Below are 26,591 nucleotides of genomic sequence, written 5' to 3'. Positions count from 1 at the left end.
ATGTTTAATATCTGTTTTAAGATCTTTCAAGCTGATGTTGAGCATAGTACATAATATATATAATCTTGCACTTTTTCATCACTATTAAAACATTACCAATATGTTTATGGATGGATTCTAATTTGCACTTATTTCTCTCAATTCGTTTTAAATTTCAAAGGGGTATTCATAAACTACATGCGTATACTATATTACAAAATTGATAGCCCGCAATGATGAAGCGCTATGTAAATACCAAGATACAAAGAAACGTCTTAACAAATTGGTGGCTGTGGCATCGGTATTTATTGCAGAAGAAAATTTTCGAGTGACGTTTGTAGTTTAGGAAAACTAGGTTATTATGGGAATGAAGATCTAGCTTTTGCTCTAATATTATTTGTAATGTTCATATTTTATTTTTAAAATGCAGTTCACTGCATAATATTTGTGGAAATCGAATTAAGAGGTAAGAGTTCTAAACCAATGTCATTATATAGATTAAATCTCTTTCCATATGTGTTGGCATTTTTGACTGTGTGTGACAATTAAAAGCGAATTTTCATTCTTTTCTGTATAAAAATGTACGCATTGGAACGATTTAATAATTAGTTGTATTACATATTTCATATTATCTAAAGGAAACAAATATGGATATGATATAAGGAATTTCAATAGGGCTGTTAATATACTGGGCCTCATTTCAATTTCATTTTACTTGGGCTAAGTGAGTTGAGCTGTTATTTTATCTTTCATATAAATAATAAACAATTAAAAATAAAAATTCATGAGTAAACATACAATTTTGACTCCATAACTGTGATGTTATAAATACAACAGCCTTTAATTTGAGGTATATATAGTATATTGTGTTTGAATTGTCTGTGTTTTGTTTTTAGTGGTGGGTAACAATTTACTGAACTATGGATAAACATTGAGTTTATCGACTATGATACAATTTCTTAATTTATTGTATGAAAAATTTTAAAAGATTCTGTTGTAAATAGAACAGTATTTGCTATTGTTTTTTATGTTAAACTCTTTTAACCCCAGCATCCGATATATAAGACAGTGAATGCAGACTGTGCCGAATTGCCAAAATACGTGTAGCCTATATTTGATGTTGTCATATTTTAATGTAGCTGGCTTATAATAATCGGGGAAACTTTAATAAGCAGCCTACACTCATAATTCAATTGTTATTATCGAATAATTCCATATATCCAACATCGATATTATATAATAATCGTACACATAAAGAATTATAATACATTAACAAGAATAATACATTACAATTTAGGGGTAGGGTACAATAGGCAGACCCGGTTTTTTATATCAAAGAATGTAATCATCAATACCTACCTATATTCACATCTCAAATCCTAAACTATCAATGAATATAAAAGTATCTATAGTCCTCAGTAACAATCATATGTTTTAAATTAAAATAAGAATTTAATATTTACAGTGATGAAACAAATTATTATAACCAAAATTAGGAAAACTAAAGAGTCCAGCATGTTGAAGCCACGAAAAACATGTATTATCATCTTTTAAAATAATGTCGTGTAGTTTTTTAAAATTGACTGCCATTTTTAATAATCAAATGTTACTAATGTAAAATTGAAATATACCTTACGTGAATTATTTGAAAGTGTTTACAGCTGTTGATATAGATTATAGTTCATTGTTCAAAATAATTAATCAGTATCGATTAATTATATCGATGGTTATGATTAAGTAATATCGTTTGCCAATTTCGATATAAAAAACCGGGTTCGCTTATCGTACCCTACCCCAATTTAGTGACATAAATTCATCAATAACATAAAAAACTGACAAAACCAACTATGGCCTACACCTACATAAGGAAGACGTTACAATATTTATACCTTGCTCGGATACAACATTAGTTATGAATAAGTTTATTTGTTATGTATTAAATTGTTATTGTTATGTTAGTTATATTGTTAATTTATTGTTATTCCTTCTTGTAAGTTATTTTATATATTTTGTTGAATTATATTGCTTATCAAATACAGGGAGATGGTGGTACAACAAAGACTGCACATATAGCCATATAAAATACAGTGTATAAAAATTAAATAAAAATAACCCCGCATATGTGAGTGCACATGGGGAATGATAAAATGTTAAAAAAAATTTTTTGAATAAAGTTTTTCAAATGGAAAAAAAATTGAATTGAATAGCAGTGAGCAACCACTTTAGTGAAGAACAACTGCCAAACCCACAAGCTGAAGCCTCTTAAATTGAAAGAAATATCATCCCTTTTGAGAAATGTCTTAAATAATTTCCTCATATTCATTCATATTGCCATTAAAAAACATTAGTTAGAGTTTAGGCCTATTGTTTACATTAAAAGTTACTGTAACTAAAAATTTGAAATCAATTATTAAGTTAAGTAAATGTTAATATCAACTAATACATTTAAATAAAAACAATCAAACCATTCGATAAAAACACTGAATAACAAGTGTAGGCATTCCTATAAAGTCTAACCAAATAATTAACAATTTACAAATGCTACCATTTTCAGTATGATGATTTGTGAACAAACCAGCAACATGATAATATCCCAAAGCTTGCTATATATAAGGCTGCAGGGAGAGCTTTTAATAAACGGCCTACACTCAGTCTATTTTTATTATTAAATGATTTATTTTCCAACATCAATATTATTTAATAATCATAGGTAACAAGAAATATAATACTATTAAAAAAAATTAAAATTTTTAATAAAACAAATATAACAATGGCTTTACAAAAAATAACAAAACCAACTTTTGTATAGTCTTACATATCAAAGAAACATTACAGTATTTATAGCTTGCCTGGATATTAGTAGTAACGGTTTTTGTGAAATAGAGAAAGAATTTTCCCCAGACAGGCGCACTTCACTACAGTATAAAAAAACTCACAAAGTTGGTCTGTTGGTAGTCTTCCTCAAACTTCTGTTTATCGCTCACCAAGAACGGTCACTTTTAATTGCATATCATACAATTTCCTCATATTTATTTATTTACTTCCAATGGCAGCAGCCATTATTACAATTGATTACAAGAAGTACATGCATAATACAAGTTAGCAAAACGACAATATTTCTATAAATATTAATTAATAAATACGCTAACTTGTACATGATACAAATTTGCAAGTTTGATGAAGACTTGCAGTTGCTATTAAGTCACATACAGTATATAAATATAAAAAAAAATTAAGGTAACAACAATGCAACCAAACTAGGACAACAAATTTTAACTTGCATATAAAAATATGTGATTAACAAAAATAAATATCTAAAATGTAACATAGCATAAAACATAACACAAACATAACCATGCATTATAACCAAGGAACTGACAAGAAATATTTAAATAAAATACTGTACAAATTAGGTAAAGTTAACATAATAGGCCTTCTAGAAATTGATATACTAAGAGGAAAACACATTCAAAGCATGGCAACGAATACAATGGATACTGTCCCACAAAATATCGCATTCACATAGAATTTGATTACCCAATCGAGCAAATCTTGCCAAAGGACTATTGTAATCGAAGTTGGTGGAGTGATGCCTGAGACCAAGAAGTTCTTGAGATCTAGTGTTAGCGGAGGGAACTCTAAATTCAATCTCGGCAAGGAGATCTGGGCACTGCACCTGGCCATTTATAAATTCTCCAAATTCTAGTTACTTCTTTCTGTATATTGTTTATATTAAACATTACTAAAATTAAGTAGTTGAAAGCATTTGTTAAGTTAAATTGGTCGTAGTATCAAATTATTCATTTCACACAAAAAATTGAAACTTTTGTTAAAAACAACTGAATTATAAGTGTAGGCTACTTATTAAAGTCTACCTGGCTGCTGTATAGTAAGCGGCCACCACAATAATCAAATCAATATTCATGATTATCTATACTACTGAAACCATAATGTGGAACTGAATTAGCATATATATGTATTTCAAATTACAGTATAGTTCATCTGTTTTTATTTTATATCTAAGAAAAGTAAAAATTAATGAATAATAAATATTATGTGGGTTACTTATGTTTATAAGATGTAATATCCCAAACAGTATAACATTTTAATTACTTTTTACTATTTTGAGGGATATATGGGTATGGCTGCTTGTGACACAAATAAAACATGTACATTGTAATTGTACTTGCATTCATTACTCAAATGCAATAAAAATGATTTTATGTTTTTTGAATCAATTTGGAACAATATTGAATAACAGTACATTAAAAAGAGCTGATAGTAATTAATTGTAAATAACTATAATTAGAATGTTTTTATATTTGATTGTTTAGGAATTTATAATTGATAAATGTACCCTGATCAGTTGTGGTGGTGGCTGCTTACTGTACTATACTGCAGCCATTGTATCTGTGAGAGCAGTTTAGTTGAGTTTGTGTCAGCCATCAGACAATGTCAGTATGACTCATCGTTCATCAAATATTAATGTTGCATGATTGAAACCTCATGTTTATTGTGTTTATTCGTCAACTGTGAGTAAACATTCTAGAGAAAGGTCTGCTAGTTAAAAAATAAGAATGCAAGAATTGCAAAAATATTTTTAAATTCATATATTCTAATTATATTATAAATACAATTTTAAGTTCCTTAGTTTGTTTGTTTTGCTTTCACGCGTAAACTATTCAACCGATCGTACTTAAATGTTACATAGACATTCTTGCAGTCCCTGCTATAAATATAGGCATATTCTCATGTTGAAAATCCCTCCGGGCTCTGCCCCACGGGTCTTTAAAGTAGTGAAATATTAATTGAAGGAGCTTGTCAAATGTAATCAATTGATCTTTGTAAACATTGTTTATTACTTTCAATTTGTTTACATTTTGTGAGTAAATTCTCAATATTTCATTATTTTAAACTGGAGTATAATACTTTTGTACCTTTTTAGTACAGTTTAACTTTGTTATGCTAACGGAACCAAAAAGTGCATATTTTGTTCTGTTATAATTTTCTCAGCTATTTATTAATACAATTCACCGAAAACATAATACGTTCTATTTAATTTTTATATGTACTAGTAGAAAAACATACTATTTTGAGCTCAAAAATTTGTGTAAATACTCTCAACTATTAGGAATCTAAAATTAAAAATAAACTTTTTGGTGTAACATTTATCTTTATAAAAAATTCTGGTAAAAAAATTCTATATTATCCAGATGCCACTATTTTTGGAAGAATTTTTCTTCAGGAAACTCAAAAATAACTAGATTATGAGAAAAAACGTACTTTATTTGGCTTATTGTGAAAATTACATGTCATTATGACGATCACTTCTTGTGGCCTGCTTCTCGCCAACATTACTTCCTTTTTGGAGGCAAAAAAGAATAACTGATTGTCATAATGACATGTAATTTTTATAGTTACCTATATACTATTTAATAGTGGCCTCCGGATAGTACCAAAGTACTAAAATTCTTGTACAGGATAAGAAAAATTATATTAAATGCATGTAATAGAATAGGCTTTGAGAAGTAATTAAAAGAAATATAAATGCATTTTTATTAATAAATGAAAAATATTTGGTATTGTTAGCTAACATCTTCATTTTTAGTAAAATATTACAGGGACTGTGGAAGATACCTCAGTGCCACGAGCTGGGACTCAGGCAGATTCCCACGAAAAAATCCTGGCATTGAGAGGGTTAAATCAGAGTGATATTCAGTAAATTCAGTAAATTCAGTTTTAACTGCTTTTTGACTCTAAAACTGTGCTGCTTTATGATTGTTTACAGCAGCCTTTATTTAAGGTTTATAGTCATTGGAATTTAGTTGTTAGTATATTGTATGTGCACATAAGCTCGAACATCAATACAATAATATCAGGCTGGGACCTAAAAGTTTTTAAAATTCCAATTAAATTTTAAATAATTCAAACAAATGCTGTTTATTCAACATTTTTATCTGTATTTGTCACCATATTAAATAATAAATGTAGATATACTTTTCCACCACAATGATTAAAAAGTTCTAAATATTAGTAAATCTTATAATCCTGCCTTCATATTGTTTCTTCATTGCTTGTTAGAAAAGTTAAAATACCAACGAAATAACTAGTTAATTTTACAATTAATTGTAGGATTCATGAATCTCTAACTCAAGTTATTTCCTTGCACCAGTAGCACATAAATTGTTATAACCTTCTTGGCCTTATTAATATTTACTAAACTTGTTCATATTTCCATACTAAAATGAATGTTTAGCACTTATGCCCCACAGGTTTAGATATAAATTTATTGTGATGGAAGCTTTACCTATCAAATATTGATATTACATGTTCTTCACCACAGCTCTCAGTATCTATTATACACTCATCATTGTGCTGATTGTTAAGATTCTGTAAGTTATTTTATAATTGTTGCAAAATGGCCATTTGTAACTCTTCACATGATGATTATAAAAGTGATGGTTCTATTGGAATGTTTGTGATAGGCAGTAGGTCTAATATAATATATAAAGAAAAATATACAGAAGTTTATAAATAATTTTATAGATTATATACAGCTTTAGTGAATAAAGGACTTGTTAAAATGTTTCAGATTCAAATACACTATAGTGATTTAAAGATAAAATAAGGAGTATGTGGTCAAACCCTCGTCCCCCATCTAGAACTTCATCTGGTGATAACTACAACTCAGCAGCTAACCCATATTCTCGCATCGCTACCGTAAGTGCATTTAAATGTTTTTAACAATATGATTCAAAGCGCTACAGTTTTTAAGTTTTAACCTGTTGACGAGTGCAGCAAAACATACCCAAATGAGTGCGCACGGCATTTGCCGTTTGGCCCCGTATGAGGAGGCACGGTATTTTCCGTTGCAGACTAATGACTGTCAATTCGTTCTCACTGACTTACTGTGACGTCTAGCGGAGATTTTTGGAACTTTTCAGTTGTTCCTAATAGTGTCTCTGTACAGCATTGCTAGTCCTGTATCGTGGTGGCACCTGGTGATAATTTAAAAAACTATTTTACGGAGGCGGGACACAAGACCCGCTACGCCTCCAAGGTCGCCATTTTATAAGGCCACTCCCCCAGAATAACCCAAAGAAGCGAAAACTACTCAGGCAGTGCTATGTGTGCATGCAAACACACTACTCGAACTGGACAAAGAAGAAAAGAAACCAGCTATGAATGTTCAACATGTGGTCGCCCTTTGTATATATCCTTGTTTTGAGCAGTATCACATATTAGCAAAGTTTTGAAACGAGGATATTGCTTTTAACAATCTACAATGTATTTTTATATACATTTAAACTATAATAAACAAGTTTATTAACATTTAAAAGTTTTTTTTGTTTTACTCCCTAACAGTCTGTCAATGGTCAATGAGTCACTCAGTATGGACCGTCATAGGGGCACGGCAAATGCCGTGCGCACTCGTCAACAGGTTAAAGATGTGTTTCTTAGTTTTGAGACAGTTATTATTTGAACTATTTATTATATACAAGTAGATGAAGACTTGCCATGGCATATCAGCCAATGCTGTGTTATGTGAAGCAGAAAATGATAATCTTGAAAATAACCCTTCTCATGTAGCACTTAATTATAGCAAGTAGACATGATACTGTTATTTTTAAAATTAGTATATTTGTAAATAACAGATTTGAGACAGATAAGGAAAATATACCAAGTTTCTTAGTTATTAAAATCATTTGGCAGTTCAAGTACTTATAGGAAACACAGGAATGCCTGATGAGTTGTTCTGGCAACATCAGGAACTTGTAGGAGTACGAAAGGATTTGTTGAAAACTGAAAAACTACCTGTGGAGACATTAGTATGCTCTGAAGTTCATAATCAGATTATTATTTCTTGGTAAATGGTATTAGACATATTCACGAACTGCTCAATTCTTGCAGTTTGATTTCATGATACATAGTCAGATGGTTAACCAAATAATATTTGTTTGTCATATTTAAATTTGTAGGAAGCTGAATTTCAATTTAGTAGTATTATATCTGTGTTCACTAGTCTTATGTATTATATTATAAAAAGCAAAAACTAACCTTCAAAAATACTGCTAAGCAAATATTTTGTTCATATTCTTATTAAAATTCACTAGTATCATCTGGTCCCTGCGATTAAAAAAAATATGAATATAAGTTCAACACAATTTAAAATTATGGTTTTTAACTTATTAGAGTGATTGGATGTTATATAGTGGTCATAGCGTAGATAGAGTGTTCTTCATGTAAAACTATGGAAGATAACACTACGTTTCGAGATCTGCAATCTGATCTCTTCTTCAGGTAAAGAACTAACCTAATACATAATTACAAACTAGGTTAAAATAAACAAATCTTACCAAAGCGTTGTGGCACGCCTTAGTCAGGAATCACAACCTACATGTTGTTTGTCATATTCACTAACTCTATAAACATGCACTTAATAAAAAACTATACAAAACACTAATCATTAAAACTGAACTACGGAATACAGGTCACAATACGTCTTCACTCGACTACTAACCACCTACGACTGACCAGAGGGTCTAGCCAATGGTGATCGTCACGGCTGGCTAAAACAAGATGGCGGAAATAAAAGGGGAGGTGGACAGGAATGGGCCCTTTCGTTATTATTGGTTCATGTGAGATGAACTTCTTAAAACCATATTGTGACTCCGCATTGGTTTATTGCAAATATCTGATCCGTTTGATAATTTTGGTTTTCTCTTTAGTTCTTTTTTTAGAATTGGCAACCAAAGCGGCCTAATCTCGACTGATGGTTGACTGATTGGTTGGTCTGCCAATTTAATGTATGTTGCCTCAATTAATTTCCTTTTGAAGAAATGTGGTTCCCAATGTATTATGTTGGCTTCATCCCAATTCATATGATGGTCTTCGGACCAACAATGGTGTGCAATTTTTGACTTTTCTGTGAGACCCTTTCTCGTGTTTTCTTTGTGCTCTTTTATCCTTACGTTTAGTGGTCTTTTCGTCTCGCCTATGTATTCCCTATTGCAACTACATGTTATACTGTAAACACAGTTTTTGGAATCCTTTGTGCCATTTTTTGGTTTAGGTTTTTACGAGACTTTGTCTAAGAGTGTTGTGTGTGTTAAACGCGGTTCTAATGTTGTACTTTCTACCTATTCTTCTAATTTTCTCCGATAATCCCGGCACATAAGGGATTGACATAAACGCAAATTTATCACAATTCTGTTTCTCTGACTCAGGAATGATTCTTCTGATTCAGAAAAGTCAAAAATCGCACACCATTGTTGGTCCGGAGACCATCATATGAATTGGGATGAAGCCAACATAATACATTGGGAACCACATTTCTTCAAAAGGAAATTAATTGAGGCAACATACATTAAATTGGCAGACCAACCAATCAGTCAACCATCAGTCGAGATTAGGCCGCTTTGGTTGCCAATTCTAAAAAAAGAACTAAAGAGAAAACCAAAATTATCAAACGGATCAGATATTTGCAATAAACCAATGCGGAGTCACAATATGGTTTTAAGAAGTTCATCTCACATGAACCAATAATAACGAAAGGGCCCATTCCTGTCCACCTCCCCTTTTATTTCCGCCATCTTGTTTTAGCCAGCCGTGACGATCACCATTGGCTAGACCCTCTGGTCAGTCGTAGGTGGTTAGTAGTCGAGTGAAGACGTATTGTGACCTGTATTCCGTAGTTCAGTTTTAATGATTAGTGTTTTGTATAGTTTTTTATTAAGTGCATGTTTATAGAGTTAGTGAATATGACAAACAACATGTAGGTTGTGATTCCTGACTAAGGCGTGCCACAACGCTTTGGTAAGATTTGTTTATTTTAACCTAGTTTGTAATTATGTATTAGGTTAGTTCTTTACCTGAAGAAGAGATCAGATTGCAGATCTCGAAACATAGTGTTACTGATTTCTTGTTTCACTGAACGATGGCAAATGTCCGGAATAATCCTGTTTCCTTCACAATCCTTCCATCGTCAAAAATAACCTTCAAACAAAGTATGGAAGATAGTGAGATTATAGAGGCTTTAGAATTAGATTCGGACATTAAAGTGATTTTAAATTCTGATAAAGATCCCGAGTTCACTCTTTATATGAAATCAAATATAATTCTTTATTAGTTTTTTCCTTCTAGATATTGAACAAAACCTTATATTTAATTGTTTATTAGTTAATTTTAAAAATGTTAGATTATTAGAACTAGGTTATAAATTATCTAATAGAACTAAGTTGTATTTACTCGTTAAGTCAAATGTTTGACTTATCTTGCAAGTTTTGTATAATGATACAAGGAGAAGATAAAGGAACGAAAAGGTGTATACACTTAAAAATAACAACATTAAAATAATATATAGAAAATGTAAATATGAGAAATGTAAGAGTGCTTCAAAATAATAATTTAGAAGTAAAATAAGCTATTGAAACAAAATTACATCACTTTATAACAAGAATCAAGAAGCTTTATTATCATTAAATAACACGTGTACAATAGACATTGTCAGGAACGTAGTAAACATGTACTATTAGTACTAATGAAAACTATGTAACAGTTAAACATTTTTTAACATATTTAGATAAACATATCCTAGCGTTAAGATTAAAATGTTATCAAATAAAACATCGCATAGGAATACACAAAACAGGAAAATAAAAAGCAACTACTAACAGTATGACTAAAAAGCTTCAATTTTAACACTTAAAATTATCACCCAAACAACATTAATAAATAAAATACATTAAGTTAAAACAGCTACAATAATTAAAAAAATAACAAAGTTTACAGTTAAAAAAATTATGATATTTGTATCACAGACTAAAGAATTCATTGACAGTGTATAAGGGAGTTATCTTAAGCTGATTCTTAAGAACAATTTTTAATTGATTGAGACTTAGTTGTCCACACATGATCAGTTGGTTATTGAATAGTTGAATCACTTGTAAAATAGTGACTTTTAAAATTTCTCAAATCTTACTGGAATTAAATTTAACATATATATTTGACCTTTGTGTTATAGTTATGGACGTTTTGACGCATCTTAAACTCGTTAAGATTTTCTTTCACTTTCACTAAACAATTATATATATAAAGGGTGAGTCTAAAAGGACTTCACAACTTTAAAACTATATAGATATTTATTGACTTTACTTACAGACTTGATATATGTGTCATTTGTAGCAAATTACTTCAAGTTTATTGTCATATTCTTATTTCGGTTCGATGTGACTTCCATTAGTAATACGGCAAACATCCCACCAGTAATCAATTTCTCGCCACACCCGTTCTAGCAAATCTGGCGTAACTTCAGCAACCGCAGCTGTGATTCTTCTTCTTAGATCTGCAAGACTGGCTGGTAAAGGTGGAACATACACTTTATCTTTAATGAAACCCCATAGAAAAAAATCCATAGGAGTCAAATTGGGGGAACGAGGTGGCCATGCAATTGGTCCTGAACGCCCAATCCAGCGACCTGGAAAACGACCGTTTAGGAAATTCCTAACATCTGTTAGGTATTGAGGTGGTGCTCAGTCTTGCTGGTAGTAGAAAGGAGCATCTTGTTGTTCATCTTCATCAATTTGAGGAATCAAAAAATTCTGCAACATATCATGGTAAATGATACCAGTGACAGTTCTCTCCATGAAGAAAAATGGCCCGTACACTTTAAATTTACTCATTGCACAAAACACATTCACTTTTGGACTGTCCAGAACTTGTTCAATGGACCCTCGTGGGTTTTCGTTCCCCCAGATTCTGCAGTTGTGGGTGTTCTCTTTACCACTGATATGAAAGGTACTCTCATCACTGAAGATTATTGAGTTCAGGAATGTCTCATCTTCCCCCATTCGATCCAACATTACAGCACAGAATTCTCCACGAGCAGCTTTATCTAAATCAGAGATATGTTGTACCATCGTAAGTCTGTATGGTTTTTAGTGCAAACGTCTCTGTAGCACTCGCCAAACTGTCTTTTGAGGAATTCCAGTCTCCACAGCTGCACGCCGCGTTGATTTTTTAGGACTATGGGCAAAGGTTTTCCTGACCTGTTCGACAGTAGCATCACTAACCTGTGGGCGACCTGGCGATTTCTCATGACGAACACAAAAACCTGTCTTGACAAAATTCTTGTGCCAACTGTAAATAGAAGGCCTGCTTGGAGGGTCTCTTCCGTATTCTGTGGGAAATCTACACTGAACACTTGTAGCAGAGTTTGTTTCATGAAACAATAACACACAGCGAGCACACTCCGCACCAGTGAAAGTAGCCATTTTAGTACAGACGAAGTTGGTGCTCGCAGTGGCGGAACTTGGTACTACAGCACTACGGGAGTCAAACTTGAAGTAATTTGCTACAAAATGACACATATATCATGTCTGTAAGTAAAGTCAATAAATATCTATATAATTTCAAAGTTGTAAAGTCCTTTTAGACTCACCCGGTATATGTGTGTGTGTGTGTATATATACATATACACACAGTATGAGTTAAAAGTATGGGTACACTCTGTTTAGTTTTTTATGGATAAAGATGGAGGAACAGAACTCTGGACATCTTTCTAGGAAATATTAGTCAACTTTTTAGTCGCTGTTACAACTCTGCCATTTTGTACAGGGTTGAAATAGAAAGCTCTAGTTTCCACTGTTCTTCTTTTATCAACACCTGACAAATGAGGTGTCACTAAATGGGTCTTTACATTTAAAAATGTTAAATCCCTTTTTTGGGAAATGGGAAAAGTTGTAACAGTGACTAAAAAGTTCACTTCTGTTTCTAGAAACAGAAAGAAACTGTTCTAGAAAGATGTCCTGAGTAACCATCCCTCCATCTTTCTCCATCAAAAACTAAACAGATTGTATCCATACTTTTAACTCAAACTGAATATATATATATATATATATATTTATTTTTTTTTTTTTGTGCTTGTATGTCACTGAACTCCTCTTAAATGACTGGACCGTGCTAATGATATTTTTTATATGTCTTTAGGTGGATTCGAGAATGGTTTAGATTTACAAATTTAGGCAGTTACAAATTAAATTTAGAAGAAAAAATTTTTCAGTGTTTTGGTTTGCAGGACACCTCAGCCTAAAAATAGTCCAAAATTCAATTTATAAATATGAGCAGTGATGATCATCATTAAGTAATTTTCATTATTTAATAAACATCACTTGAATATTGTGTGTTTGTAAAATTAACTTGATTTTTTGCCATACATTACATATTAGAACTGTTGCAACAGATGACTTTATTTTTGTTACAGTTACTCAAAACAGTATCAATCAGCATAATTAACTTGACAATACTGTTTTTTTCAAGAAATTTAAACCAGAAATGCCTAAGATACAGATTTTTTTTGATCTGACAATATTCACTGTTGTAAGTCTAGAAGAGAGCGAAAATGCTCGTTTTTCAAAGCTTTAAAATGCTATAAAACAATAACCGTTTGAGATAAAGGTTGAAACTTGGAATATTTTTATTTCTTAGTTGGAAGATGATATCATCCAAGTTTCATCAAAATCTGAGATGGTGGGTTACATTGCCTGGATGATGTGATATGTATGTGATACCCCTGTAGTATTTGAGCATTTTAGCTAATACCCTAGTGTACATTTTCTTCAACAAGACAAACACACACACAGATAGATATAGATGAGTGTAGATTGTTCTTGAAGCAATTATATAAATACATGACAACATCTCTATATGACCTCAACTCTGATGTGAATCACTTATTTTTAAACCTATTTTTACTAAATATATGTTTATTCTCTATAACCGTTTTAGTGCCAAAGTCCTATAATCCTACATACGTATAAAAACTTTGCATAAAGCGGCGTCACAAAAATAATCATTAAAAATTCTGAAAAAATTATTTTATTTATTTAAATACATTCTCTTATTTATAAACATATGGTTTTACATAAACACCATATATAGTATATTAGTATAAGAGTTTATTACAGTAGAATATAAGACAGGGGCTTTTAGAACAATAGTCTAGACCAAATGTGGCTGACCTAGGAAAACTATTGTAATTGTAGTGGAGCCAGCAGAAAGCTGGTGGGAAGAGAAGAAATCAACATTTATGTGCAGAAAATGCAAAAAGGGTTTGTAATCCAAGTGTTTACTTTTTAATTGCTGTTAAGTTTATGGGTATTTTTGTAGACATTATCCTACTTGAAGAACTAGATAACTTTTACAATGCATAATTGACAGTTTTACTTGTGTGTTTGTTAATTTTTAAAAATTTTCCCTGAACTTTATATTTTGTGTAAAATAATGAACTGTTTTTAAGACACAGTTTTAAAAATTGTGCTATTTGTTATATTTCTAAAAAATGCCACAATATTTTATTTTGAACATTTGACTATTAACATTCAACAGTGTATTCATAATTTTGTGAAATTTTCAATAAATTTGTTGAATAGAGCCCAATTACTTTTTTTACTATAAGAAAATCCAAATAAAAAAAACTTGTTTGTTTATTAAAGTTGCTGTCCAAAATATTATGGAAGACTGCCCAAACACCAGAGCAATCAGAGATATGAAGCTCGATGACTTATATTATTTTTCAACATACTGCTATCAACTTTATTTGAACAAGCTTCATTTCTTATTAATTAACTATTTAAACAGTATAAATGAAAAGATGGTAAGAGATTGATGAAACTTTAAGCATCTAAATTATCTTTCAAAATATCATTATTATAATTTCCTGAAATAACAACATGGCTGGAAGGGGACTTTTTATACAAGAAATTAGCAAAAGTGTCAAATAATGGTAGGAAACAATCAAAGTTCAAAACTGGTGTATGATATATAGTAGCTAAAAGAATATTAGTTTTAAAAGTATAGATGGGCAGCAACCTCTGCATAAACCCGGGTTGCACTAAGTGATTATATTGTTGTTTAATAAACATGTACTAACAATTATTTTAAATAAATAAAAACAACATTCAAAGCTGAATCACTGTACAGTTAGATAATGGTGGTGCTGGTCAGGAAGTGCTCAAAGGTCACTCACTGGATCTGATCAGGTCCATAGTGTATCATTTTTGAATGGGTCACCATTGTCATCTTACAAACTATAAATCTAACAGCAAACTTTAAATGGGAAACCTTTCCTTGTTTTTAGAGACATTTAAAAATATTTATTTTAAACCTTTCCAAAACTTTTGTCATTTTCCAATATGGCAGTCAACTTTTTTGTTTTGCGTAACCGTTTAGTAACTAATTCAAAACAACTTTATTCATATAATTTGTACAATTACATTTAAAATCATACAAGTAATGAACAGCATTAGTCATATTTTATTTCAAATATTTTTATATTGCCATATAATCTTCAAATGAATATAAAACATTATTAGTAAAACATATTTTAAGGGGTTTTTTTAACAATAAATGTTTTTCTATACTGAGCAAGTCTTTTCGAATTTTATTTATAAACTTTATATCTGCCAAACTTGGTTTCTATTTCGAGTAAAGTAGTCGTGACTTGACCCTAATCAAGGTAATTTGTAAACATTTGATCTGACTATCATTACTGTTTCAAGTATATACATTCCATAAACAGTTCAAATTCCCAATTTAGAAAAATAGTATTTTACACAGAATCAATAGACACAGAATCCCGGTCCTTTAAATTTAGTATTTTTCTAATTGCCTTTCTTTGAAGTTGCAGAATGCTTGCAGATTTTTATTACTAGTGGCCCCATACAACGCAACACCAAAGGTTATATGAGAATGTATGTGGGTGTAGTAAATGGTTTTCTGAATTTCTATTGAGTAATATTAGGAGATGGATTTAAGAGGAAATAATCCGAAAGAGATCTTTTTTTGCAAAGCCAAAATGTGCTCATCCCAAGTTAGGTTCCTATCCAAAAGTAATCCTAGAAATTTGATTTTTTAAACTGAGAAATTTGTACATTGTCTATTGTTATATGTGGCATGGGTTCATTCCTATTTTGTTTTGTGCAGAAAGAAAGTAATTGAGTTTAGTTAAAATTTAGTAATAAATCTTTACTACAAGAATAATTATTGATATGCATGAGCTCCGTTTTAGCTACAATTTATATTTCATTCAAGTTTTTACCAGTAACTATTAAATTAAGTCATCTGCATATAAACACAGTTTGCTCTGTCAAAACATTTGGTAAACCCAACAAATAAGCCAGGAAAAGAATAGGTCCTAGGCTGGAACCCTGTGGCACACCATGGCATGTTATTTGTAAAGAAGATTTTGTATGTGTGATTAAATTTGTTGAAGTTATAAATGGCAAGTCAACATAATTTGGTCTTTTTGAAATATAAGAAGCCAGCCAATTTAAAGAAACATTTTTAATACCAATATTCTTTAAAATTTCTATGATACTTTGATACACTATCAAATGCTTTAGTAAGATCCATAAAAATACCATTCGTCTGATTCCTTTTATACATGTTGTCTACTATGGTCTCAATGAAATGTGTCCCAACAGTTGTAACAGATTTGACATTATAATTTGGTTCAATTCTTCCTCGCCTACTAGTTTAGTGTAGAACCCTTTACTTTTAAAACTGCCATTAAAATTATTAGAATAACTAGCATTAATTGTGATGCTTGTTGATAAGTTTGGTATTACTTCTTTATCAACAATGTTAATAAAATAATTATTAAAAATTTCACAAATATCCTCTGGTTCGGGGTATTCATGGCCTTCAGATATCCATTTAATTTTCTTATTAATATTCTACTAATTTTTTATATTATTATTTATTATTTTTTGGGTAGATTTACAATTGTTTTCGGAATTTTTAATTTTATTTTCAATATATTCTTTTTTGTTGTTTAATTTTTTAGTATAATTTTTTCATATATTTTAATAGCTTATTTTGTGTTGTATCTAATTAATCTGATGGTTTGCCTTAAGTTTATAATTTGTTTTTTTTTCTTTTTTAAAAAACATTGCATTTAGTGTTTTTTATAAAACTATTTTTAAAGATTCCAACATTTTTACTAGAAAACTTTGTGTATCTGATTTAAAGTTTTGCATGTTGCCTTTTTTACTACATATTTCAACTTTTAAAAGTTGTGCGTCATGATCAGAGAGCTCAGTTAGTATACCTTCAATTATCAATTACTTCCCTGGTAGATTAGTAATAATATTATCAATTACACTTACACATTTCTGAGTCCAGCTCTAGTCGGAAAATTCACTAGATATTTCATGTTGTGTTGCCTTAAAATATTACATAATCTACGTGACTTTTAGAACATTGCAATACATTTATGTTAACATCACTTAACAAAATAACATTGTCATAAGTTTCAGTTAAAATTGTTAAACAGTATCAAGTTTATCTAAGAAGGGACCATCATAAAAAATAATCCTGGTGTTCTATACAACCCAACCAGTACAAAAGAAAAGTCAAATGCTCGGCAGGAAACAATACAGCATTCAAACTCTTTATCTACACATAAACTATTAATTCTAGGTATAACAACTCTGTTAATTTGGTAAGAATTACTGCCATAAATCATACCACCACATGTTTGACAACAATAATGATTTATAACAGAGTAGTTATTAATTTTAACAAATTTAATTTAATCAAGTTTTAGTTTATGTTAACTTAGTACTATTATGTCTGGTTTCAACTCTTTAAGAACTATATCCAAAGCCAATTGCCTAGTTAAAAAATGTTGAATATGTTGATGTTAAGGTTTAAATATAAAGGTTTAAAATAAATAAAAAGCTTTTTGAGCAGAGCATTATTTTCTATTTATTCACTTTGAACGAACAGAATTGCTCTTAATGTGAATAAATCTCCTTTCCTGTTTACAAATATATAAAATATCCTAGAAACAAAGGAAAATGTTTAAATTAAAGATTTTAGATTTACAGTTTAGTGTGTTATCTAAATCAGAATGGACGTCTATTAAATAAAAGTGTTTTCTCAATGTCAAATTCCATAAGGACTCAACACTGAGTTCTTATATATCTATTATTAAGGAAAATATAAAAAGCGCCAAAAATAGAAATTTCCTTCTGCAATAATCTAGTTTTGTATTTTAAAATATTTACTTAAGATTTTTATCTTTTTCACTTAAAATTACGCGATTGTAGAGGTAATAGGTTTTTACCCAACAGTCACATTGTATGACCCCTCTTTTTCAAGTTGAAATTTAGAGATCTCTAAACCGGCTCCAACCAAAATGGTATCCTATTGAAGTTACAATTTTACTCTATCAGTGTTGATTGTTAGATATTGGATTTTTTGTGTTGATTTTTTTCATCAAGATATTTAATTTAAGATAGTTTATGATATACCATCCCATTTAAAATTGTGTTGCCTTTATTTCCCAATTTAGTGAGGAGGGGAATAATTTTGAAATCCTTGCAAAATATCCTTAGTTAATGTTATTAAACATATCACACAAGTAGATTTGGGTTCAAAAATGTTCCAAAGTTAAGGATATTTTTTGGATGGAAATATTTATTAAAATAGATATGCTAATTTAATAAGATAATAATAAGAAAAAACCATTTTTGGAAGCATATTTAGGAAAAAGAAAGAAATTTCGTTTTTGCACTGAGTTATAACTAAAAGGTATTCTTAGATTTATAAACATAGTATTAACTTAATAAATTTATAGAATTTGTGTCCATGCATATGCATGTGTACACATGAAGCACACCACATATTAGCATGCACATCTTTATAAATTTGCACACATGTAATTACCATACACTTTTGCAGGTTCCAAAACCTAAGCCAGGGCGGCAGAGTACTGATCCTTGGGATTGGGGATGGGAAGAAAACTCTGCTCAACAAGATGAATGGGGTAATGGTTGGAATCAAGCTCCAATTCCTGTACCAAATGTAATTCCTAATCCTCCCCCGTCCCTTTACCATCAAAGTAAACCAGAAAACAAGGCACGTGGAACACCTGACCTTATTCCAGAAAAGGTTAACAATGGTAGCAGCAGAGGAGGTGTGGTACAATTTGGGCAACAGCATTATAACCAAACTTCCAATGCATCAGATTTTTTTGAAAACATAAATTTGGTCGGTCAGAACCATCAATCATCTCCCATATACCCTCCCAATGAGGTCAGAAGGCTTCCACAACCAAATATTCCACAAAATTATCATATGTACCAACAACTGCCTCCTCAAAATGCTATAAACAGATGTCCGACTCCAGCTTCCTACTTTCACCAGCCACCCCCACCCCACTCCGAGCCGGTGTCGTACTTTCAACAACCTCCTCCATCACTTACTCCAAATTTGTATCAAAACTCTCAATACTATCAGCCTGAACTGAATAACCAATTGTCTGCTCAAAAACAAAGTGGGAACTATTTTGATCACAACCAGTTCACAAGTCAGGAACATTACAATTATTATGAACAAAATGCTTACTTAAATAATACACCAATTCAGGCACCTACGAGTGGTGAGCCTGCCTATAATCCTACCCCAAATAATGTAAACACAATAGAAGTTGAGAATGTGGAAGTTGCTCCTCCAGAACGAGCTGCTGCACCTGTTAGTCAACCGGAACCCTCACAGGAACCTGAGACGCAAAAATCTCAAGAAGTAAACCAAGCCAACAATCAGGGAGCAGTGGATGAAACAAGCATTCCTGATAATCAAGAAACAGTTCCAGATAATGAAGAACATTTACAAAATCTGCCTCATAAACTGAGCCAAATGAAAATTACTTCAGGAAACAGTCTTGAGATGGTAAGCACATTTATTTAGTAATTGTAAGGTGTAGAAATATACCTTGCTTTTATTGTCTTGTTTTATTCCATAATATAGTATAAAAATCTATCATAAAAAATCATTTTTTTAGAGTAGCAAGCAAGACATGTTAAAATTCCACTGCGTTTTTGTCACAAGTGTTTACCTTCAAAATTTAATTTTTAGTAGAAATATTAGTTTATTTATAGGATAAAGCATGTGAATGAACTCAAACAAGATTTCAATAAAACTGATTTAATCAACTCTGACCTCATTAACTCATTTCCTGTGGCGGGCTGCTTTTGCAGTACTTTGGCGGGCCCTGGAATAGATATTCGACTGGGCCCCGTCATGTCCCACCACTGCCGTCTCTCCACATGGTCCCTTTAAATAGATGTGTGACAGGGTTCGGTCTGGGCCTTTGGAAAATTGTTTGAAAAACCGGTCTGAGTATTGACCTATATACAACCAACTGTAATTATAAATATTTATATTTAAATTAAAAAAGTATATAAACTAATTTAGTAAGTTTCAATTGGAACATTGTGTCTAATAACAATTTTTCGTATAGTAAAATGTATTGTTGTTTCATTAATAGTTAACATTTTATTTATGAAAAAGCTTGTGCTTAGAAAATAAAAGGATGAAGCCCCACCCAAAAATACCTTGGATGGTATGGAATATAACCACATCAATCATAAAACATGATAGGCTATTTAAAAGAGCTAAGAAAAATCCTGGTGGTTTCTTACTAGTTGCAGAGTGTAAGACTTTGAGAAATAAAGTAAACAAGGACACATATTTTGCAAAAATTAATGATCACAAGAGAAACTTGGAAATAAATAGAAAATATGTTAAGGAAACCTGGAAAGAAATTAATAAAGTAATGGATAGAAATAAAAGTTGAATATAGATAACATTATTAATAAATTTGTGGTTGGCAAAGTTGATAATATAGAATTGATTGCTAATTAATTTGCAAAGGTGTTTACCCAGGGTATAAAGAATATAAGTCACAAATGCAGTATTAAATCGCTAGACAATACAAATAATAATTACGATATTTTAAACCATGAAGAAAATATAATCAATAAAAATCTTTACAAAGTCAAAAGTCAAAGTCAAAGTCTTTATTGCACATTACATTTGAACATTATTACAATTTGTAATACAAACAGGTGCATTGTCATAATTTAATATAAAATGTTAAATTTAAAAGTAAAACAGTGGAATTTCCTAAAAGTAAGACAGAAGTATTCAACATACACACTTATTATGCTTGTGCATGTGCTGGGATGTTTAAATAAATTTATTTATTTAAAATATAATTGTCTTGTCATTTAATATCTCATCTGTACTATAATAGGCTTTTTTCAATAATATTTTTTTTAATACATTTATGAAATTGAGCTTCTCCAAGATGTTTTAATGGTGTTGGCAAACTATTGTACACACGAATACCCATATATAAAGGACTTTTCTCTAATAAGGTAGTTTTATGAATTGGAAACAACAAAAGATCCTTATGTCTGGTGTTATAGGTATGCTGGTTTGTGTATGAACTGTAAATATTTGGATGTTTGTGGACGAGATTTAAAATGTCCAATATGTATAAACATGGCAGTGTAAGTATTTTTGCTTTTTTAAATATAGGACGGCAGCTTTCTCTGAAGTTTGCTCCCATCATTGCTCTTACCACTGCTTTTTGTGCCATGAAAACTTTTTCAAAATCAGGAGATGATCCCCATATTACTATACCATACTTAAGAATTGACTGAATATATGCAAAGTATACAATTTTACATGTGTTTATAGATACGGATTCTACTAAAATCTTCATTGCAAATCGGAACGAACTCAATTTGTTTACAAGGTGGTTTACATGGCATTTCCAATATTTAAGTTTTTGTCAATTTTGATACCTAAAAATTTGTGAGAGTCCACTAGATTTAATCCAGAATTTTCTAAGAAGCTATTACTGAAATTTATTATATTGGTTTTAGTTTGATTTAACAGAAGTCCAGTAGAATTAAACCAATTTTCTAACAACTGAAGAGTTCTTGTTATAGATTCCTCCATATTGAAAAAGTTTTTTTCTGTAATAAGAACATTTGTATCATCTGCAAATAAAATAAATTGTTTGTTTGGTATGTCGATTGGTAAATTATTAATATATATAAGAAAAAGGGTAGGCCCTAAAATAGAGCCTTGAGGGACACCATACAGAATATTTTCCCAATCTGATGTGACTCTATGCGAATTCTCATTGATAATGGTTCTTTGTTTCCTGTTATTTAGATATGATTGCAGATAATCCAAAGCTAGACCCCTAATTCCAATTTGATATAATTTTGAGAGGAGCAATTTATGATTTACGCAATCAAAGGCTTTTGATAAGTCACAAAATATACCTGCGGTATACCTTGACTGATCCAAGGAAGTTGAAACACTATTTACAAACGAAACCATAGCTAACTCTGTATTTCTGTTCTTTCTGAAACCATACTGCTCATCACATATTAATTTGTTTCTTTCTAAAAATTTTGTTAATCTAGAATGTACTGCCTTTTCAAAGACTTTTGAAATGTTGCTCAATAAAGAGATAGGTCGATAGTTTGAGATGTCCTTAGGGGAGTCTTTCTTTTTATATACAGGTATGATTTCAGACAACTTTAGTTTATCTGGGAAATGTCCTAAGAGGAATGACTGGTTTATTATCCTGGTCAATATTGGGCTTATTATTTTGGACGAAAGTTTCAGTAAAGATATGGGTATGCCATCCCAGCCACATGCCTTACTATTGTTTAAACTAAGAATTATCTTTTCTACCTCAGTAACTGATACAAAATGAAGAAAATCTAATTCTGGTAGTTTGTTTACTGATCTAGCATCAATGTTATGTGTTTGTACTGTTTTTGGTATATGTAGCGTATCAACAACGTTAGCAAAATGGGCATTAAACTGTTCAGCAAGTGCATGGGGGTTTCTTATCTCATCGCCATTAATGCTTAAAATGATTTTGTCATCCCTGCTACATTGTACTCCTAGCTCTTTTTTCACAATGGCCCAAGTGGCTTTTGACTTATTTTTTGCATTGATTATAAACTTTTCATTTGCTATAATTTTTGCTTTGTTTACTACTTTTTAAAAACACTTTTTGTAGTTCTTAACATAGTTTTGGAATTTTGGATCTTTGTTTGTTTTGGCTATGACATGTAACTCTCTTTTTCTCTTAGCAGACGTTTTTATACCTTCCGTAATCCATTTTATTTTTTTCATATTATTTACTTTAACAGTCTTTAAAGGAAAAGCCTCATTCATACAAGATATAAATTTATGGAGAAAACACTTATAATTTGCTTCTACACAATCCAGGAAATGGAATTCATTCATTTCACGGTCTAAGTTTATTAAGAAACAAAATGAATTGTCTCCATTATATATTCTGATATTTTTGTTGGTTTTTTATAATTTTGAGAATTGTTTGAGTATGGTAAGGAAACGATAAGTACATTATGGTCTGAGAGGCCAGGATCTGTGTTGAGAACACTGCTACTGCCCCATTTTAAACTGGTTAATATGTTATCTATACAACTCATTGTTGTATCAGTTATTCGAGTTGGTTCTCTATTATTTATCTTATATCCAAATTGTTTTGCTAAATCCTGAAATGATTCTGAAAATTTATCATTTTGTAACAAATTAATATTAAAGTCTGAAGCAATAGCTACAAATTTTGTTTTTGAGTCCTTTTCAAGTATTTGCATTAAAAGTTTTAATTTATGTATAAAGAGGTTAGTCATTGAGTAGCCTGGTGTTCTGTATATTGCCACAATTAAACAATTCAGAGATTTGATTTCTGTAAATGATCCTTCAAAGATGAACTCTTCATTTAGGATTGAGAGATCCGGTCTAGGAGTACCCTGTAAATGGTTTTTAATTAGAATGCAAGACCCTCCCCTAGATCTATTTCTAAAAAATTCATCAGTTAATTTAAAACCATTTAATTTATTTAAAAAAGTTTGATTAGAATTTTTTATGTTGTGTTCATTAAGGCAAATTATTTGTACATCATATTTACAGTTTGTTATTAACAACTCTAGTTCATCAATTTTGCTCTTAACACCTTGGATGTTGTAATGTAGCATAGCGGGACATTTATTATCCTTTATTTTTATACTACTGTTTATCTTTTTTCCAGATATTAGATTTCCTTCATTGATGTTTCTACATTTTCTAAAAAACTCTTATCACTATCTAGATTAGGACTACAGATTATAGCAGGAATGCGTGGTGCAGTTGAAGGGGTCACTAGTCCAATTCCAGCAGGGTAGTCAGTGTTTGGAGGAGAATGGGAGGGCCGAGATTCACTTACAACTTGTGGAGTCGTAGTTGCAGTCAGAGTGGAGCGAGAGTATTGCAGTGTTCTCAAAACTTCTTCAGCAATTTTTCTTTTTCCTCTTTTGTTGTAGTGCATACCATGGTTGGTATATAGATGACGTGGTAATAGATGAAGTTCTAGTAGTCTAATGTTTGTGTCCATATTTGAAATCTTGGTAGTTAGTTCCGTATTTGTTGTATCAATTTTACTGTCTAATTCTGGCTTGTCATGACGCATAGGCAAGGTCGCAACAATGAGATTTGTTTTCTTTGTACATTCCATTAACCTTCCAAACTCTTCCAAGATATGCTTTTTTCCAGTGCTTTCAACATTGTTTGTGCCTCCATTACAAGAATAAAATCATCTTCATTGAAACCACTTGAAAGTTCCTCTACTTCTTTAATTACCCCATTTATCTTTACACCTGGCCTCACAACTGCAGTTACATTTAAGTTTGTCTTTTGCTGCACTAGATTACTGAGATTTGTCCCATGGCTATCAGCCATTATTAGTAATTTGGATTTTGCAGCCAGAGATACATGAGTATGTGCAGAGATTTTCTTCAATATGTTTACTTTCCTGGTATTACTTACATTTTTGGTTCTTTTACTAAGGGAGTTTATGGTATCAGGAGTGTTGCTAAATTCTTCTTCCTCTTCACTATTGTCCTCAGACAGAACCTCAAAACTGTTTTGGCAATAAATTGTGGAACTATGTTTTTCCATTTGAACTTTTGATGTATGTGTAGGTTTTTGCCAATTCATTGAAAGATTAGAATTAGTCCTGACTTGATCTAAGCATGGAAAGCAGTTTAAACATTTAAGTGTATTTTCTCTTGTATTTTTAAATTTGTTTTCTAGGTCAGTATAATCCTTTTGCATCATAGCTATAACAGTTTTTAGGTTTTCATTTTCTATTTTAGTTTCTTTGAGTTCCCGTATTAGGATTTGGGTTTGAAAGTCTTTTGTATTATGTTCCTCTTGTAGCATAGAAGATATTTCATTCGTTTTCAAACTAATTATTTCATCTTTTTCTATCATACTTTGTTCTAAGCTTATACATTTTTCAGTCAAAGCTTCTACTTGAAAATTCAGATCCATATATCTAGGAGTGTTAACAGCCTTATCTTCAAAATTTATTTCATCACTTCTTACATTAGATCGGTTTATAGAGCTTTGGAGAACAGGAGTTGAGCACCGTATAGATGCACTATTATTACTTATAGAAACTCTCATTTTTTGTTTTTTATTGATTTCCTCCTCAATCTCTTTTATTGCTAAACAAAAATCTTTGTTATTCATAATTTTTCCCTTTGAAAATTGTTGTTTGCTTTCTCTATAATGAGTCAATTCACTTAAACGACATTACCCCGTTTCTTTAGTTTTATAGAACATAACATGAAATATGGACATATTTCCCTTTTTTTCAACAGTTTGTATTATAGCAGGCCAGGCTGCATGGCCCCTTATTTTGGCAAAGACAAAATCACCTTCATGGAATTTACTTGCATCCATTTTTAATATTTTTTCCAAGTTTTGTTAATTTAATTTATGCTGTTTAATTTAATTTAATTTAATTTTGTTAATTTAAATCTGCCTATATTATACAAAATAATCTTGGTTATAAAGCATTAACACCTGGCATATAGCTACTCAATTCACCATATATCAAGTGAAAAATAAATAATCTGAGTTTCTCTTATAGGTAAGATATTTGATTATTAATCCAGTGTAAACAAGTGGTTGTCTGCCAGCTATGTTCCACTAGCTTGACCTTGGTTGTTCTTGTTTACTTGTACTCAGATGTTCCAATCAGTGACATGTTATATAAGAAGGTTTATCCCTGACAGAAGACATGAATGAACTGGATACTGGCAACTGTCAAGATACAGTGTTGTTCACAGCCAAGTTCAAGTTCACTGTGTCACAATCAGAACTAATTTATTGTGCTTTTAAAATTATTATCAGTTAATTAATAAATAATTTATGAATTATTATTTTTAAGTATCTGCATGTTGGAATTTTGTTGCATATTTTTAAACAAATGATTAAACAGTTAAATGAACAACTGAAGTTAATGAGTATAAGTTTCCAACATTCAACAGGAAGCAGCTACACTAGTCAAGCAAGTAAGCCATATAATAAAACCAGTATTTAATTTTGTTCCTGGGTACCAATATTGAATTTTAAATGTAAATCTGCATACTAGAAGAAACTTGTAAACAAGAAATATAGCTTCTTTTTGTTCCACAGTTAGATTTAAGCCTCACAACTGTGTTCCAAAACAGGTGGTTTCAAACAGAAAAAATTATGAGTATTGAATTACTTATATTAATCAACTGTCTGTGAAAATAAAATAAACATTTACAAGTCCACTTGGTAAAATAAACTTCACTTGTTAGTTAAAATTAAAATTTGGCACTTACTTATGAATGAAACTAGTAAAAATTTAAATATTTCAGCACTAAAAATGTAGTTTGTTATGCACTAGACAGCTA

General features: G+C 30.9%; 1 protein-coding gene across 11 annotated transcripts in view; it reads left to right on the top strand.

Annotated features, from left to right (window-relative positions):
* Nucleotides 1–277: 277 nt before the first annotated feature.
* The window catches only part of LOC124360721 (protein transport protein Sec16B), a 130,264-nt gene continuing 103,950 nt past the window's right edge, over nt 278–26,591 (top strand). For all 11 annotated transcript variants that reach the window (XR_006922270.1, XR_006922271.1, XR_006922272.1 and 8 more), the window contains exons 1-3: nt 278–445; nt 6,572–6,699; nt 18,724–19,713. Coding sequence is in view for 8 of the 11 variants with exons in the window: in XM_046814560.1 (XP_046670516.1) it covers nt 6,613–6,699; nt 18,724–19,713 (1,077 nt within the window). In the remaining 3 variants the exon portion in view is untranslated. The remainder of the gene's footprint in view (nt 446–6,571; nt 6,700–18,723; nt 19,714–26,591) is intronic.

This window comes from Homalodisca vitripennis, chromosome 4, assembly GCF_021130785.1.
Source record: "Homalodisca vitripennis isolate AUS2020 chromosome 4, UT_GWSS_2.1, whole genome shotgun sequence".
Classification (NCBI taxonomy): Eukaryota; Metazoa; Arthropoda; class Insecta; order Hemiptera; family Cicadellidae; genus Homalodisca; species Homalodisca vitripennis.
This window is presented reverse-complemented; position numbering and strand designations above follow the sequence as displayed.